Here is a 14135-nt window from a genome sequence, read left to right as displayed (position 1 = left end):
CTGCCCCTCCCAAGTCAGCTCTAATGAGAGTTACCACCATTTATCATCCTGTTCTGAAGGAACAGATTTTCCCAAATTCTCCCCTTTGATATCAGTTATGTTTCTGCATTCATAGTATTTGTTCCTAAAGGTTGTTTTGTTTTTCTAAAAAACATTCTGTTGAGTACTGAATTGTGGCTCATTTTCCCCCCTCTCTTTGATTTACAGCCAAGAGGAGTTACTGCGAGCCTCTGTCTCCACCCCCCTCCTCTCTCTCCTCTCCTTTAAAAGAAGGAACAACTGAAAGGGTGACACCTTATTTTCTTGCAAACTAAAAATCAAGACCCAAACTGGCTCTCTCCCTGGTGCTGTCTCTCCTCCCACTTGAGCTTACCTTTTCTTTTTGGCTGTAACAGACCAGCGGTGGCAGTAGCAGCAGCCGTTCCAGTCTGAGACTGAGCAAAGCTTGAATGCACACAGGCAAGCTCCACTCCAGCCATTTGCTCACCTGTCCGCAAACATACCAAGTCCAGCCTCAAACTTTCACCCAACCAAAGCTACTTAAAAAGAAGCCTGAAACAGGCATCTGGCTGAAGATTCAAAACCAAGTGGGAAAAGTGTTTTAAAGAAGTTAAACAAGAAAGAAGACATGAAGACTTCCGTTTTCCCAGACAATTTTTAACTGTTTGATTATTTAATATTTTCTGAGGAATACTGCAACTTTTGCTTTTGCCAGCAGGCACTTTTTTCTCCTTTAAAGAAGACCTGATTTCATGTGGACTGCCAAATCAAAGGAAATGTTGAAAGACTTCTCATAGTGAAGTATACAGTAGCGTGGCTGAGATATGCATTTCAGATGTGCAAGTTTTTTAATGGGGAGGTTTCCCTGTTTTGTTTTTCAGACAGTTTTCCTCCTTTAACAAGGAGATAGAGTAGTAATCAGTAGTCATTTCCCTCCCCTAAAACAAATACTTCAGTCACGACTGCATGATATTTTTTTGGAGAAGAACAAGAGTTTAGAGGGGAGAAATGAAAAAGCACAGAAACTCTTGTGCATGAAAGACAACATAGGCTCAAGACAGAGACTTTCTCTCTTCTACTCTGTGCCTAAAGTGTAAGGATTCTATTTCTTTTAAAGACTCTCCTTCAATGTGTCTGGAACTTCTGGGGATTGGAGTCGGCATGAATTTTGGAGTGCTCTTCGTGTCTCTCTGGTACCTACCACTCATTAGCACTAAGGTGAGTAATTAACTGTATTTCCTTAACAAGGATGGGGGGAATCTACCTGTGTAACTCAGACCCAGGGTAAAAAACATACAGCAAATAATCTATGTAGGCGCTCATCAGCAATATATATGTGCAAAAGATTTATACATCTCTGGACTACGTTATTCATTTTTAAGAAGTAAATGGTTAATTTTATGAAACTATCATTTAAACCTGGATCCTAACCCATTTAGAAGTAAATCATTCAGTCCAGCCAATATGCTTTCCTATCCAGTATGCTGAGGATTGCAGTTTTACAGCATAATCCCATGCATAGTTACTTGGAAGTCCCAATAAATTCAAGACTTATTCCCCAGTAAACATGCACAAGAATGCACCTTTAATTGGACTACTAGCCAAACAAAAGTTCATTCTTAAAGATGATTCAGTTCTGGCTTGAAACTTCCCTCCAGTCTGAGCAAATGTAGTCCTTTTCATGTTTCAATTCCTGGGGCAACTTGTGCAAAAAGCAGGCTTATGCTTTTAACTCTCTACCTGATAGTTAGGCATTGTAGAACCGTAATTATACAAACCAGATCTTCCAATTATCTCATTCACCCCTGTGCTCCTAACATCAATATGATCATACACAAATTACACCCTTCTATAAGTAGTTGTTATTATTCTAACATTTTGGAGCTCCTCCAATGTTGTGTTGGCGCTCTTTTTCACAATGCACCCTATCTTGGTGGTTAATGAGTTGACACCTTAGGGCTTTTTTACAAGGGTCCCAAATGGCAAGGAACCTCTTTCACAAAACATATTCAAATACCATATTGGATTGCCCCAGAGGATCACTGAGAAGGCTTTGATGAAATCAAACAAGCCTACCTGGGATTCAGACCAGTTACTTGCTGCAATGAGGGTGGGAGAATCTGTGGTAGTTAATGGAGGGCTCTGCAGTATATATTATGATGCCCGGGGGAGTCAGTCTGAATGGAAAAGCGCGGTTAGAACACTCTCTCTCCCACGAAGGGAGGTCAGGCTAAAAGGAGCTGAATATTACAGTTTTGGCTGGCAGCTGAATTCCAACCAGGGGTTAGTAACTGAGGCCATAGTTTCCCAGCTGTTCCAAGTTGAAACTGCTGCAGAAGGGATCCTGTATCAGTTCCAAACAAATGCCTAGGAGGAAAGACCAGGAAAGATTACAGAGACTGAGACTGGGGAGGGGCTCTTAAAGGGCTAGAACTCTTATTTTCTTTTGATTTTAAAGACAGTGCCTTCCACCTCTATATTCATCTTGACGGTAGGGAAGTTTGCACTTCTGACTGATACCAATTTTTAATACTATTTACTGAAATATCTAATTTGATTTTACTCTGAGAAGTTCATTGTTTTCAGAAAAGTCACTCTGATTTATACTATGTAATGAGGAACAATGCTCCTTTATGGGAATTCCAGCCCATTAGCTTTCAAGGGTTTATGATTCAATTTCCACTGACTATGTGTTTTTCCCAATGAACTTCAATTGAGGCTACCGTGATTTACACCAACTGGGTATTTGACCTTGTAACAAAACAGGTGCTACATACCCTCTGGGAACCAAACCCACACTGTCCTGATGTATACCAAGAGAAGGGTTAGAGGGAGTTTTAACAGAACTCTGCTTGAGATTACCTACTCAGGTTCATCTAATGCAACCTGACTGCCTCTTAAAGCCATAACCACCTTTAGTCCAGTGGCACCTTAGAGACCAATAAGATTACCAGAGTGTAATATTTCAAGTCAGAGCTCCCTTCTTCAGACACTTTCTTCAGCTGACTCTCAAAAGCTTACTCTGATAATCTTGTTGGTCTCCAAGGTGCCACTGGACTAAAATCCTGCTGTTCTACTGCAAACCAACATGGCTACACAACTAAACATAACCACCTTGACCATTTTAGCTGTTCAAGTGTCACCCCAAACACATGCAAGTTTGTGTGCTAGGCATTCTAATCTGCATTTCTGACTAAAGAACCTTTTTACCTACCTACTTTTACCTACTTAATGTTCTAAGTAAATAAACACAGAGGTACATGATCTTGTACACGTGTCCATTGCTGTTTGGAATCCTATGTGTGTGAATATACGCAGAATAAAAAGAGCATCTCTGAAAAGGAGAACCAGGCCAGAGAAGCACAGGAGGCTGCCTGGAAATGCATAGCTGCAAGGGAAGGCTTGGAGAATCAGGTCGGGTTGGTTTCTTTGGCTCCTCCTTGCCACGAGCTGGCGGCAGCAGCAAGAAAGCCAAAGGGAGAAGAGCAGGAGGAACCATAATCCTGTAATAACGTTATTTATAGAGAACTCGGGGCATGGTACGGGAGATCATAAACAAACGGTGTGCGATTCAATCCCGCCCTTTTCAAATAGGAAGCAGAAGGGGAAGCCAAGAGAGAGGCTCCTAGCAGTGCTCGGTTTGTGCCAAAGCTCACCAGGTGAGAGGAAACGTTTTCAGACAACCAGGCGCCCTGCAGGAGACACAGAGATTCGCTCGGAGCATGTGCAGAGTGCCCCCCCCCCGCCTCATGTATTGCTTCCATGTTGTCTGGTTTGGAGGTTTTCCAGGGACATTTTTCCCGAAAAAGAAAAAAATGAAGCGCGAGGTACTCTGTGGGGAGAAGGCTCCTGCTGGCTGCCAGCCTCAGGTTGCTGTGCCTACAAACCTGCAGGAAGAATCTTTCTTTTGTTCTCGGCGTCCGAATGCAGGCGACCGGCGCTCGCCTGCCCCTCTCCAAGGCCCGCCCAGAGGAGGTTGGCGCGGCATGACGCGCACCCGCCCCTCGCAATGCCCGCCCGTAGCTCACCTACTTGGAGGAGGGCGGCGCCCCAGACCGTGCCCGGCTCTCCCTTTCGCCTCCCCTGCAGCCCGCCTAGTGCGGGACGGAAAGGCTTTCCCTTGGTACCCTCGCAGCGGGACCACGCCCCTCTCGAGCCGCTTTCTCAGACCTCATCTCGAGGACGTCTAGTTACTCGAGCGAGGGTTTGGGTCTCTCTGGCGGGATGGTGATTTCAGTTACTGCCTTCTCCTCCGCGCAAAGGTCCCGGGCCTGAATGGCTCGAAACAGCGCAGGTGGAACTTTTCTCTTCACGGAAATGCAAGTATAGGGAAAGCTCTGGCGGGCAATCTGGCCTTAGGGTCATTGGTTGAGTGAAAACCTTCCCACACCTACAAAAACAGGGAGGTGGGCAGTATTGAGTGTTAAAGAGCCATGGGATCAGATTCCTTTGCAGCTATGAAGTTTGCTGGGTAACGTGGACAGATGTTGTGAGACAGTAAAATGGCGTAATCCTGTTTATGTTGCTCTGAGCTCTTAGGAGAAAGGTTGGTATATAAAACTGATGATTACATTTTCACCAGTTTACACAATGTCCCCAGTCAGCTGCACTGGTGTATCTAGCAGTGACTCTGAAGTAGCAGCACTGGAACGCATTCCCTAGTTTGATGCAATGGTAACACTCCAGCCTTAGTGTTGAGTTAGCTGGTACAGTATGTTATATAAATGTGAGTGGGTCTTTGGTGCAATAATAAAAATGTTATTTATGCTGAATGACCTCAGATGAGAACGTTAGCTCCTTTTCCAGTCTGCCAGAGAGAGTTGTGCAATCTAAACACTTGCCTAGTATAGTGTTATCCCAGGTAAAGTTGGTTTGGTTAACAACAGCACTATCGATGAGTTCCTAAAAACACTTTCCTAGGTGTAAGTCCCCTTGAATAGACCTGAGTAGGAATCTGAGTAAATTTAAGATTGCTTTCTATATACATTTATCTTCTCAAAGCGTGTCAGCTATACTCAGGACTGCTTTTTACACACTTCATCCTCACATATTGATCAAAACACAGATGTAGTGTCAGTTATGAAAGCTGCATGTGTATGAATCACAACTTTCTATCCAAAAACATGGTCTTGTTATAAGGATTCCTTGGAAAAAGGAATGCATGAGTTGTATTTGGATATCTGCAAGGCTTTTTTTCCGGGAAAAGAGGTGGTGGAACTCAGTGGGTTGCCCTCCGAGAAAATGGTCACATGGCTGGTGGCCCTGCCCCCTGATCTCCAGACAGAGGGGAGTTTAGATTGCCCTCTGCGCCACTTGGCGGTGCAGAGGGCAGTCTAAACTCCGCTCTGTCTGGAGATCAGGGGGCGGGGCCACCAGCCATGTGACCATTTTCAAGAGGTTCCAGAACTCTGTTCCCCCACCTTCCCCCTGAAAAAAAGCCCTGGATATCTGCATGTGAATACAAAAATGTTACTTAGTCATTCAGAGGTGAGTTTTTGTGTAAAAATTGCTTAGGTTGGTTCATGGAAAGAGAATTTTGCCCAACATAGCAAGACATACACTGTTACAAAACACTATCCCTTCAGCCATGGTGCCACTGTCTATATAAATTCATTCATACCTGCACGAGATTTATGTATCTAGTGTTAATCACCTAGAAATATGTTAAGCTGTTGCTGCAGCCAAGTAAAAGCAGAGTCCCTGCCTTGAGGAGCATACAGTTGGCATTGAAACATGATATAGCAAGTAATGTTTGCCTACATTATCAAACAAAAGAATGGGCCATGCTGTGAAGCAAGGGGAAGGGGAGAAATTACCATTATAGCAATGACATTATAAGCTTACATAATACAGCACACACCTACTTGATAGTTCACCTAAATTAAGATGAGCATCTGTACCATTAAATGAAAATGAGATGCCTGAGTTAAAATGAGCATCTATAAATGTGAAGAACATATCTGCTCAAGGAAGAGCATGTTCACCCACATACATAAATGAATGGTGCAAATATGGTTCATAACCTGGTTTATCAAAGTAGAAATAGACAGTCACTTAAACCAACTTGAACAAAGCAAGATCATCTCTGGGTGGTTGTTCTGATGTGGGTAATGCACAATTGTTTCTATGACTTATGTACATAAGGGATTAGTATGGCTACTGCTGTGTCTGGCCACAACTGTTTAACAGAATTAACCATCCAGTATAACATCAGTTGGGCTGGAAAATCTGCAAAATTCAGGAATAGCTCTAATTGCTTGGTCACTGTTGGTTACATTCTAAGCCCACTGATTTCAATGGACTTACGAAGATGTAACTATGCTTAGAATGGCACTGTAAGTTAGATGAGTACTAAGTGGCTCCTAAACCTCCTTGATATTAAAACCAAAGAGCCTCTCCCATCTATACAATGCTATTCACACCTGTACGTAGGTGTTTAATGTTGCTTGGGAAGGTTTTTCAGTTTTTGCTTCACAAACTTGTGGGAAATCCATTGGGTATGCTTGGACCAAGACTACAGAGAAGTTAAGGTATGCACAAGAATTTTAGCACCATCCTAGTAAACCCTCTCTCATCTAGTGGGAATTTGGTACCAATGGATAAAAGGCAGGCAAGGGAGGAGGTGGATCTGGGACATTCCCTTCCCTGAGAACTCCCACCAAAACTGACATAATTCTTCCCTCTTCCTCAGTTTGGTCAGTCCCTGGGCAGCCGCAGGAGAGTGGGTGTGTGCAAAGCCTTCCTTCCGGTAGCTGTCCTATTGTTACCCGGGTCATAAAGGGAAACAGTTGGGCTGCTTAGTAGTTTTTTGTATACATGTGGCCAATTATATTTCTTCCTTAAGCAGTAAACGTTTTCTTTCCTTGGCTGCTCCTGTAAACTGTGCTTGGAAGGAAATGTGCCCAGTGTCGTTTGGTCTAATCATTCCTGGTGTACTCATCCCCCTGCACGTACATGCACGTGCTCTCACACACATGCTGCATTGTCACTTCCATCTGGGATTAGGTTGCAGAAATTCCAACTCCTGGCAGGATGTACCTGGCATTTCTCCCCTATGTGAAGATGGCACCTGCTTGCTAGGAAATCCCTGGTTCCATTCAGTGTGCCATCAAGGGACTGCTGCTGATATCTGGACCCTAAAGCATTGGTTCCTTTACTCTTGTTCTCTGTCAGCCTGTAGTGAGCCACTCATTTATTTCTCAGTGGTGGGACTCTCGAATTAGCAATGTGAGAGACTCTTTATCAGTTACAGATGGGAAACAATTCCCTTTGTCATTTCAGAGGACCAGAAAATAAGAAATGTAGTTCTGAATGAAGATTTGGGGACTTTACTTGCCCTTTTGACTTTCCTCCATGAGCCTAACAGGTTTTCCAAAGGTATTTTATGTGCAAGGGAGGTGTGAGGAAAGTGTTTGTTGAGGATTCCAAACAGTGCAGCCCCTCTAGTCTGTATTTGTCTAATCCATATTCTTCTTCATTTCCCGTAGCAATCTGTACTGAATATATTTTACATTCTTCTCTTATTTTTGATTCCCACATACTGCAGGCAATTTCTACATCTCTAGCGCTGCAGTGATTTAAGGTGGGGGGGGGGGACAGGACAGAGTGTACATGTGTAGCAAAGGGGCAAAATAATGTTCCAGTAGTGATGAGAGAGATGAGGCTAGGTAAATGGTTTTGCATAACCCTATTGGTTGGCCCTTTTGAACCCAATTTCATATTGAATAAATGAGAACAGCTAAGTATTGGAGCAATTAGATTGCAGGGGATATGCTAAGAAAAGAAACTAAAAATGGCAAAGCTGTGCAAATGTGGCTATCTCCAAGTGTGTCTCTCCCATCAGCTGATGTGTGAGTTCAGGAGACAATGACTCTTGCATTATTTCCTGTACTCATCAATCTACATCACAGTACTGGGGAAATCCCACGCTCTACTTTTTTTCTTGGAAACTGTATATTGGATACTTGGTTTAGAAAGTAAAGTGTGAACTGTAAGTAAGCTAGTAAGAATATTAAGAAAATCTAATGTTGGCTTTTAGACTAACTATAAATTTTTTGTTAATTTAGTGACCATGAGCTAAAAATAAATAAACCAACTACAGTGTAAGAGTAAAAAGGCCAGTAGCACCTTTAAGACTAACCAACTTTATTGAGAACTAAGCTTTCGAGAACCACAGCTCTCTTGGTCAGATGCATCAGATGGACTTTTTACTAATTTACAACTACAGACTAACACGGCTAACTCCTCTGGACCTACAGTCTAAGAGGTAATATGAATTTACATTATATTAATTTACATTATATTAATATAAATACTATTATGGACATATTTGTACAATTATAATATGACTAGTGGAAGAATTGAAACAGGTGCCCTTATGTATAAAATTCAGCACTTCTTTGCTTATCAAAAAGAGACTTCAAGGAACTTCCATGACATATGAGAGGCAGAAACCCTTCAAAGGACTTTTGTTAACATTTCCAGGGTGACTGCCCTTTGCTGGCTATGGCAACAGAATGGTTAATGGCATCTTCCCAGCCATGGAATCAATAGGCCCTGGGGTTAAGTCATCTTGCGTTTCTCTTGCTTGGTTGTGCTGGGACTCGTCTCTGTTACTCCATGCTGAGGAATGTCACGGTGTTTCCCCACCACCACCCCCAAGCACAACTTGAGAAAGAAGAAACATCTTAATTTTTTTCTGCTTTGCTCTCCCTGTCCTCCAGCTGCACAGTAGGCACCCCACCCTGATACAACACAGAGCCATAACAGTTAATCACTGTAAGGTACAGATTTCCCTAAGGGTTGGTTGGGACCTTGTGGGTGGCCTGCCAGGTTGGTGGTAATGATGGTATCAATTTGGCATGCTGGGCATATGAAACCTGGGTAGTATTTTCTAGATTATTGTGCTTACAGATGAAAAACACTTAGCTCTAACGCTTTAGTTGATGAAAGAGAATGTGGTGATTTAATTAGAACCCACCCCTTGCTAACATTTATTGGGGAGATAGAGTAGCACAGATGGAACCAGATGGATTCCAAAACTGGGAGTTGGGACCTGCTCCAAAAGTCAAAATGTTCTTAATGAGGTCTCTTGAGGGGAGGAAATTTTGCTGTATGGTGTGATTCTTTACCTAACTCTTTCTCTCGGTCACTTCAGTAAGAAGCTGGCCCAGGAATTCCATAATCTGCCATGATTTACAGAAATAAAATTTAAAAGGAGAGGAAAATTAGAGCCTTTCATTTAGTTTTCATGACAGGAGATCTTCCACTCTACCTCATCTGTCGTTGCATAACATGGCACTCTATGTGTACCTGGAATTAGCAACTAAATACAACAGGAGAAATTTTCCCTTTTCCCTGCGTGCCTCACCATGGCTAGTCAGGCACCTTCCTTGTCCATCACACTAACTATGTGAAATGGGGAAATGGCTTGATGAAGTTTTATGTAGAGATTTATGTATGCATAAAGTGTTGTCAAGTTGCAGCCAACTTATGGGGAACCCTCAGAGGGTTGTCAAGGCAAGAGATGTTTAGAGGTGGTTTGCCATTGCCTACCTGTCTGTAGAGACCCTGAACTTCCTTGGTAGTTTTCCATCCAAATACTAACCAGAGGCAAACTTGCTTAGCTTCTAAGATTTGAGGAGATCTGACTAACCTGGACCATCCTGGGCCATACTTTTGATCAGAGCCCACAGGTTCGATCAGGTAGCATGGCAAAGGTATTCTATGAGGAAATTGTTGTAGGCCTGAAATAGGTGATGTTTTATAAGATAATTTGGTTCAGTGGGACAAAGCTGTGTGAGTCTCCTAGAACTGGAGGGAAAGAAGGGTAATTGTTATAATAATACAAGCAGCGTAAGCACAAGGACTTGTGCTGGGTATCTCATTTTCCTATCTCCCACTATTTCCTCCCCTTCCTTGGCAGCCTCCAAAGCATATCCCATTTTCCTGCTTCTTTCTCTCCTTTCCATCCACCAGCCAACCTGTGCTGTTTTAAACTTTCTCCCCTGCCATCCTTCTGGCATAGGATTGCTAAACCATGCTGACAAGCGGGGGGAGTAGGAGAGCCTTGTTATGGGGTGGATGTGGCACCCACTACATCACTTCTGGGTGACATAGAGTAGCTCTAGGAATCGCTAGAAACTCTATGGTAAGACCATAGGGGAAGTAGGGCTACTGGCAAAAGGCTTTCTACTGTAATGGGAGCCCTGGCAGCCTCTATTTGGCAAACTATGGGCCAGTTGTGCAGTGGTAGGCACCAGACCCATTTGTGTGGTGGGGAACTTGCAAGGCGCACCCCACTTTCCCTGTATTCTCCTTTCCACACTCTTTCCTTCCTCCTAGCAACCCCCATATTTCACCTTTCCCTGCTTGCTTCTCTCCTCCCCACCCCATCTTCAGCACCTTGGATCAGTCACAGCTTCTAGGAGCTCTCTCAGCCCCACCCACCTCACAGGGTGATTATTGTTGTGCAGATAATAATAACATACTTTGTAAACCACTCTGAGTGGGCGTTAAGTTGTCCTGATGATATATAAATCAAATGTTGTTGTTATTATTCTTATTTACTTCATTTTTCAGTGGGGACCTAGAGCAGCTTATATCATTCTCTTCTCCATTTTATCCTCACTCACAACCCTGTCAGTAGGATTCCCAGGTGCCTGCCGGTGGCGAGCAAACTCCTGGGGATTTGCCCCCTCGTCTGCCGATCACCGGCAGGCACCTGAGGAGCGCACGCTGTGCGCACGCTCCCTACTGGCATGACGACGTCACTTCAGCAAGTGATGTTGTTGTGCCGCCCGTGGGAGCGTTTCTGTGCTTCATTTGAGGCTAATTTGGGCCCCAAACAGGCAGAATCGGCTCTGTGCAAAGCGCGGGAGTGCTCACACGGCTGGCACAACGATGTCATTTACGGAAGTGACATCATCATGTCGCAGCTGGAGCACACGCTTTGTGCGCGCACAAAGAGTTCAACCGGCCTGGGAGAAGGTAAGTGCCAGGTCCCAAACCTCCCAGTGGGAGGATAGAGGGACCTGGCAACCCTACCTGTGAGGCAGATTAGGCTGAGAGTACATGATGGGCCCAAGGTCACACAGTGAGCTGCCATGGCAGAGTAGTGACTGGAACCCAGGTTTCCCAGATCCTAGTCTGAAAACCTAATCACTACACCAGACTGGCTTTTGTGGGGTAGCTGCTGTTAATTGGGCCTAGGTGAGTCACGCAGGTCAGGTGGTATCAAGTTGCCCAGTGGTTGTTGAAGGGCGTGGCCCCAATGAGCCCTCCCTCAAAGGCCAAAGCAGCCCCAGTAAGGGCTCTGCCCCCTCCCCCTACATTTTACTGACAGAAACCAAGGCTTGAAGCCTGGCAATGGGGTTTTGTTTTTTAAAGCTAAAGACACATCTTCTATTGTTGGAGGGTTAACCCCCTAATGTATTTTTTTCAGATTTTTCTGCAATTGAAGGCATTTTTTTAGGTTAGTAAAAAGATACGTCATGTCCATCCATGGCTCCAGTCATTGGATTTAAGTATCCACAGACTTGGCCATGTTGAAAATTAAGTATATTGATGACAGACAGGACTGACAAGAGTGGATTGGGAAGTGAAATGGCCCTGGAGCAAGCCAAACTGAGAGGCCCCTATGGAGTCACTCAGCTCACTGGTGCGAACCTTGAGCATTAGCTCACCCATTGCTTCCTCCTGAAAACTGGCCGCAGGAAAACTCAGTTGGGGAACCAATACCAATTACCATTGCTGATAAAGGCTTGAACCGTGAAGTGCTGGCTGGGGATTGGCTCTGCTTGCACCTGGCCACCAGTGGAACTCTGTGGTACTAACCCGCAAGGAAATTTCCCTGTAAGTTATATGGCCAGTCCACCTCTGAAGACTGAGCACTTTGTACCAATAGAGAAAAGGTAAACAAACTAAATTAGCACCCCCCCGCCGCTGCCAGCTAGTTTTAAACTAGCCTTTTTATTTCCTTCTCTTGTCCCAGAGTTTGATTTTACAATGGCTCCAATGCAAAGAGATATGTTAAGATTTTGCATACTGATTTGTAGATATAAGAACAATAGTTAAAGAGAAAAGCAGCTGCCCCTGATTGTTCCGAGAAGCTATCTCTCTCCTCCACAGAAGCTGCCCAGAATGATATAGGTCTTCCATTTCTCTCACATATAACTGTATCAGGGCTTGAATTGGGAATCTGGACCTCATGAATTGAGGTTGGGACCCACCTGTTAAGTCATCCAGAAGTATGTTACGCTCAAACCATCATGCTTTCTTCAGGACCCAAAGTGAATGTGGATATGCAACGTTAGCCCCTATAATTGGCAGGCAGCCCAAGCTTATAGACTGGCTGGGTATAGGAGCTATCTGTGTAGTCAGCAGACCAAAACTTGCTGCTTGCTGTGGCTCATACCCCAGCCGCAACTTAAACCTGCAGGACCCTGAGTTGAAGAACATGCACTCCAGGTCTGGTTCCTGTTATAGCTGCTCCACCCATCTGACAACCAGATCGCTGGGACAGTTGTTAGAACAGTGTGTGTACGCAAAGAGTGCTCTTGTACGTGTGTGTCTGGTGTCTTGTGAGCTTATGGCTATGCATGCCGGTACATACTGTACACTTGGGAAACCATAAGATTGGGAAGGGAAGGCAGACAAAGAGATATCAGAATCACCGGGCTAGGAATTTGCAGCCTTGCAGCAATGCAAGGCCAGGCCTCAGGCACTTGACAGCCAGCCAGTACGGCAAGTGTCTTCTTTGATCTACCGAGCAATTAAAAGGCGATCATTAACCTGCTCTAGACATACAACCTTACCTTCTTAGAAGCAGACCATAAATGAAGTCTGTCTCCCTTGATTGGTCTATAGACAGACTCCGCCCTCTTGTTACCCTCTTGTTTTTTCCCCAGTCGCTTCATAGAAAAAGGTGGCTTAAGTTTATTGTTAATGATTTGCACTGAGTATCTTTGCTTATTAAAGTCTGAAAGTGTCTGCTTGTCTGGAACGTGGGTGTACAATGACCTGAGCAACTGAGCACTTCTGAACTGAGCTCTGTGACATCAGCACATTGGGGCAGTTTGCAATGAATCAGTTTCCTGCTGAGAAAACATAGACAGAAGGAAAACAAGCCATGTAATTCCAGTTTGACGTCCCTCTCTTGTAGGCAACATAACCCAAATCTATTCCTTTAGACCTGGGTCCAAAGAGAAAATAAAGAGCCTTTGAGGCACAGGCACACACGCCTCTCTGTTAGACAGAGGATAATGAACTTTACAAGCTGGGCGTGTTGACATGCTTTGGTCCAACTGATAACATCTCTGACAAGGAAAAACTTGGCACCTGAACCCACCTCTCGGAACAGGGAGTGGGAGCTCATTCCTATAATCAGTTCCTCATCCTGTCTGCCTGCCATGCTTTGTGTGTTTGGGGGTGGGGGGTTGCAATTCCTTCACTGATTCCTTCATTGATTTCTAATGTCTCCTCTAGTTTTCTCTTCTCCTATTATCAAAACTTTACTGTGCCCTCCTCACCAAAGTCATGTAATCATGTAGCATTTGCCCAGCTCCCACAGGTGTCCAAATTTTAAACAAGACCCTGTTTCCTATTTGGATTAAATATCTGGAGTCATCTATGTGGTTACGATATGCACGCACAACTGCTTTTCTTGACAGGTGCAATGCTTTCAAAATGGCTCCATTTATCAGATCTGATATCAGGTTGCAAAGATCTAAGCTTTGCAAACAATTCTTCGTCTGATAGGACATAGCAATACAACACTGGGGCACGGGAACAAGATGCAGATTTCATCACCGCATGACAGACTCAAACCAATCCATTTGAGCTGGCTCATAAACTGACATTTTCTCGACTGGTAGCAACTGTTTGATTCCCAAGTGAGATGGCCTTGCGGTCGCTGAAGGTATAAATATACACTACAATAAACGTCCACTGGTTGAATAGTCATTCTCTCTCCACGGGAAACCCTGGGAACTATGACTTTGTGACTGAGCCTGGGATCTCCAACAGAGAATTCTCAGCATCTCATTGGCAGTGCAATCCTAAGAACGCTTTCCTGGCAGAATGCCCCACCGCGTTGACTGAAGTGGGATTCTGAGCAGACCTGCTCCGGATTGCAC

At 44.3% G+C, this 14135-nt stretch overlaps 1 protein-coding gene across 1 annotated transcript in view; it reads left to right on the top strand.

Moving 5' to 3' along the window:
* Positions 1-435: 435 nt before the first annotated feature.
* PDGFB (platelet derived growth factor subunit B) overlaps positions 436-14135 on the top strand; it is a 37618-nt gene continuing 23918 nt past the window's right edge. Inside the window, exon 1 of the mRNA XM_054988690.1 lies at positions 436-1218. Within this exon, the coding sequence (XP_054844665.1) occupies positions 1129-1218 (90 nt within the window). The 5' untranslated portion in view covers positions 436-1128. The remainder of the gene's footprint in view (positions 1219-14135) is intronic.

This window comes from Eublepharis macularius, chromosome 9 (genome assembly GCF_028583425.1).
Source record: "Eublepharis macularius isolate TG4126 chromosome 9, MPM_Emac_v1.0, whole genome shotgun sequence".
Lineage (NCBI taxonomy): Eukaryota > Metazoa > Chordata > Lepidosauria > Squamata > Eublepharidae > Eublepharis > Eublepharis macularius.
This window is presented reverse-complemented; position numbering and strand designations above follow the sequence as displayed.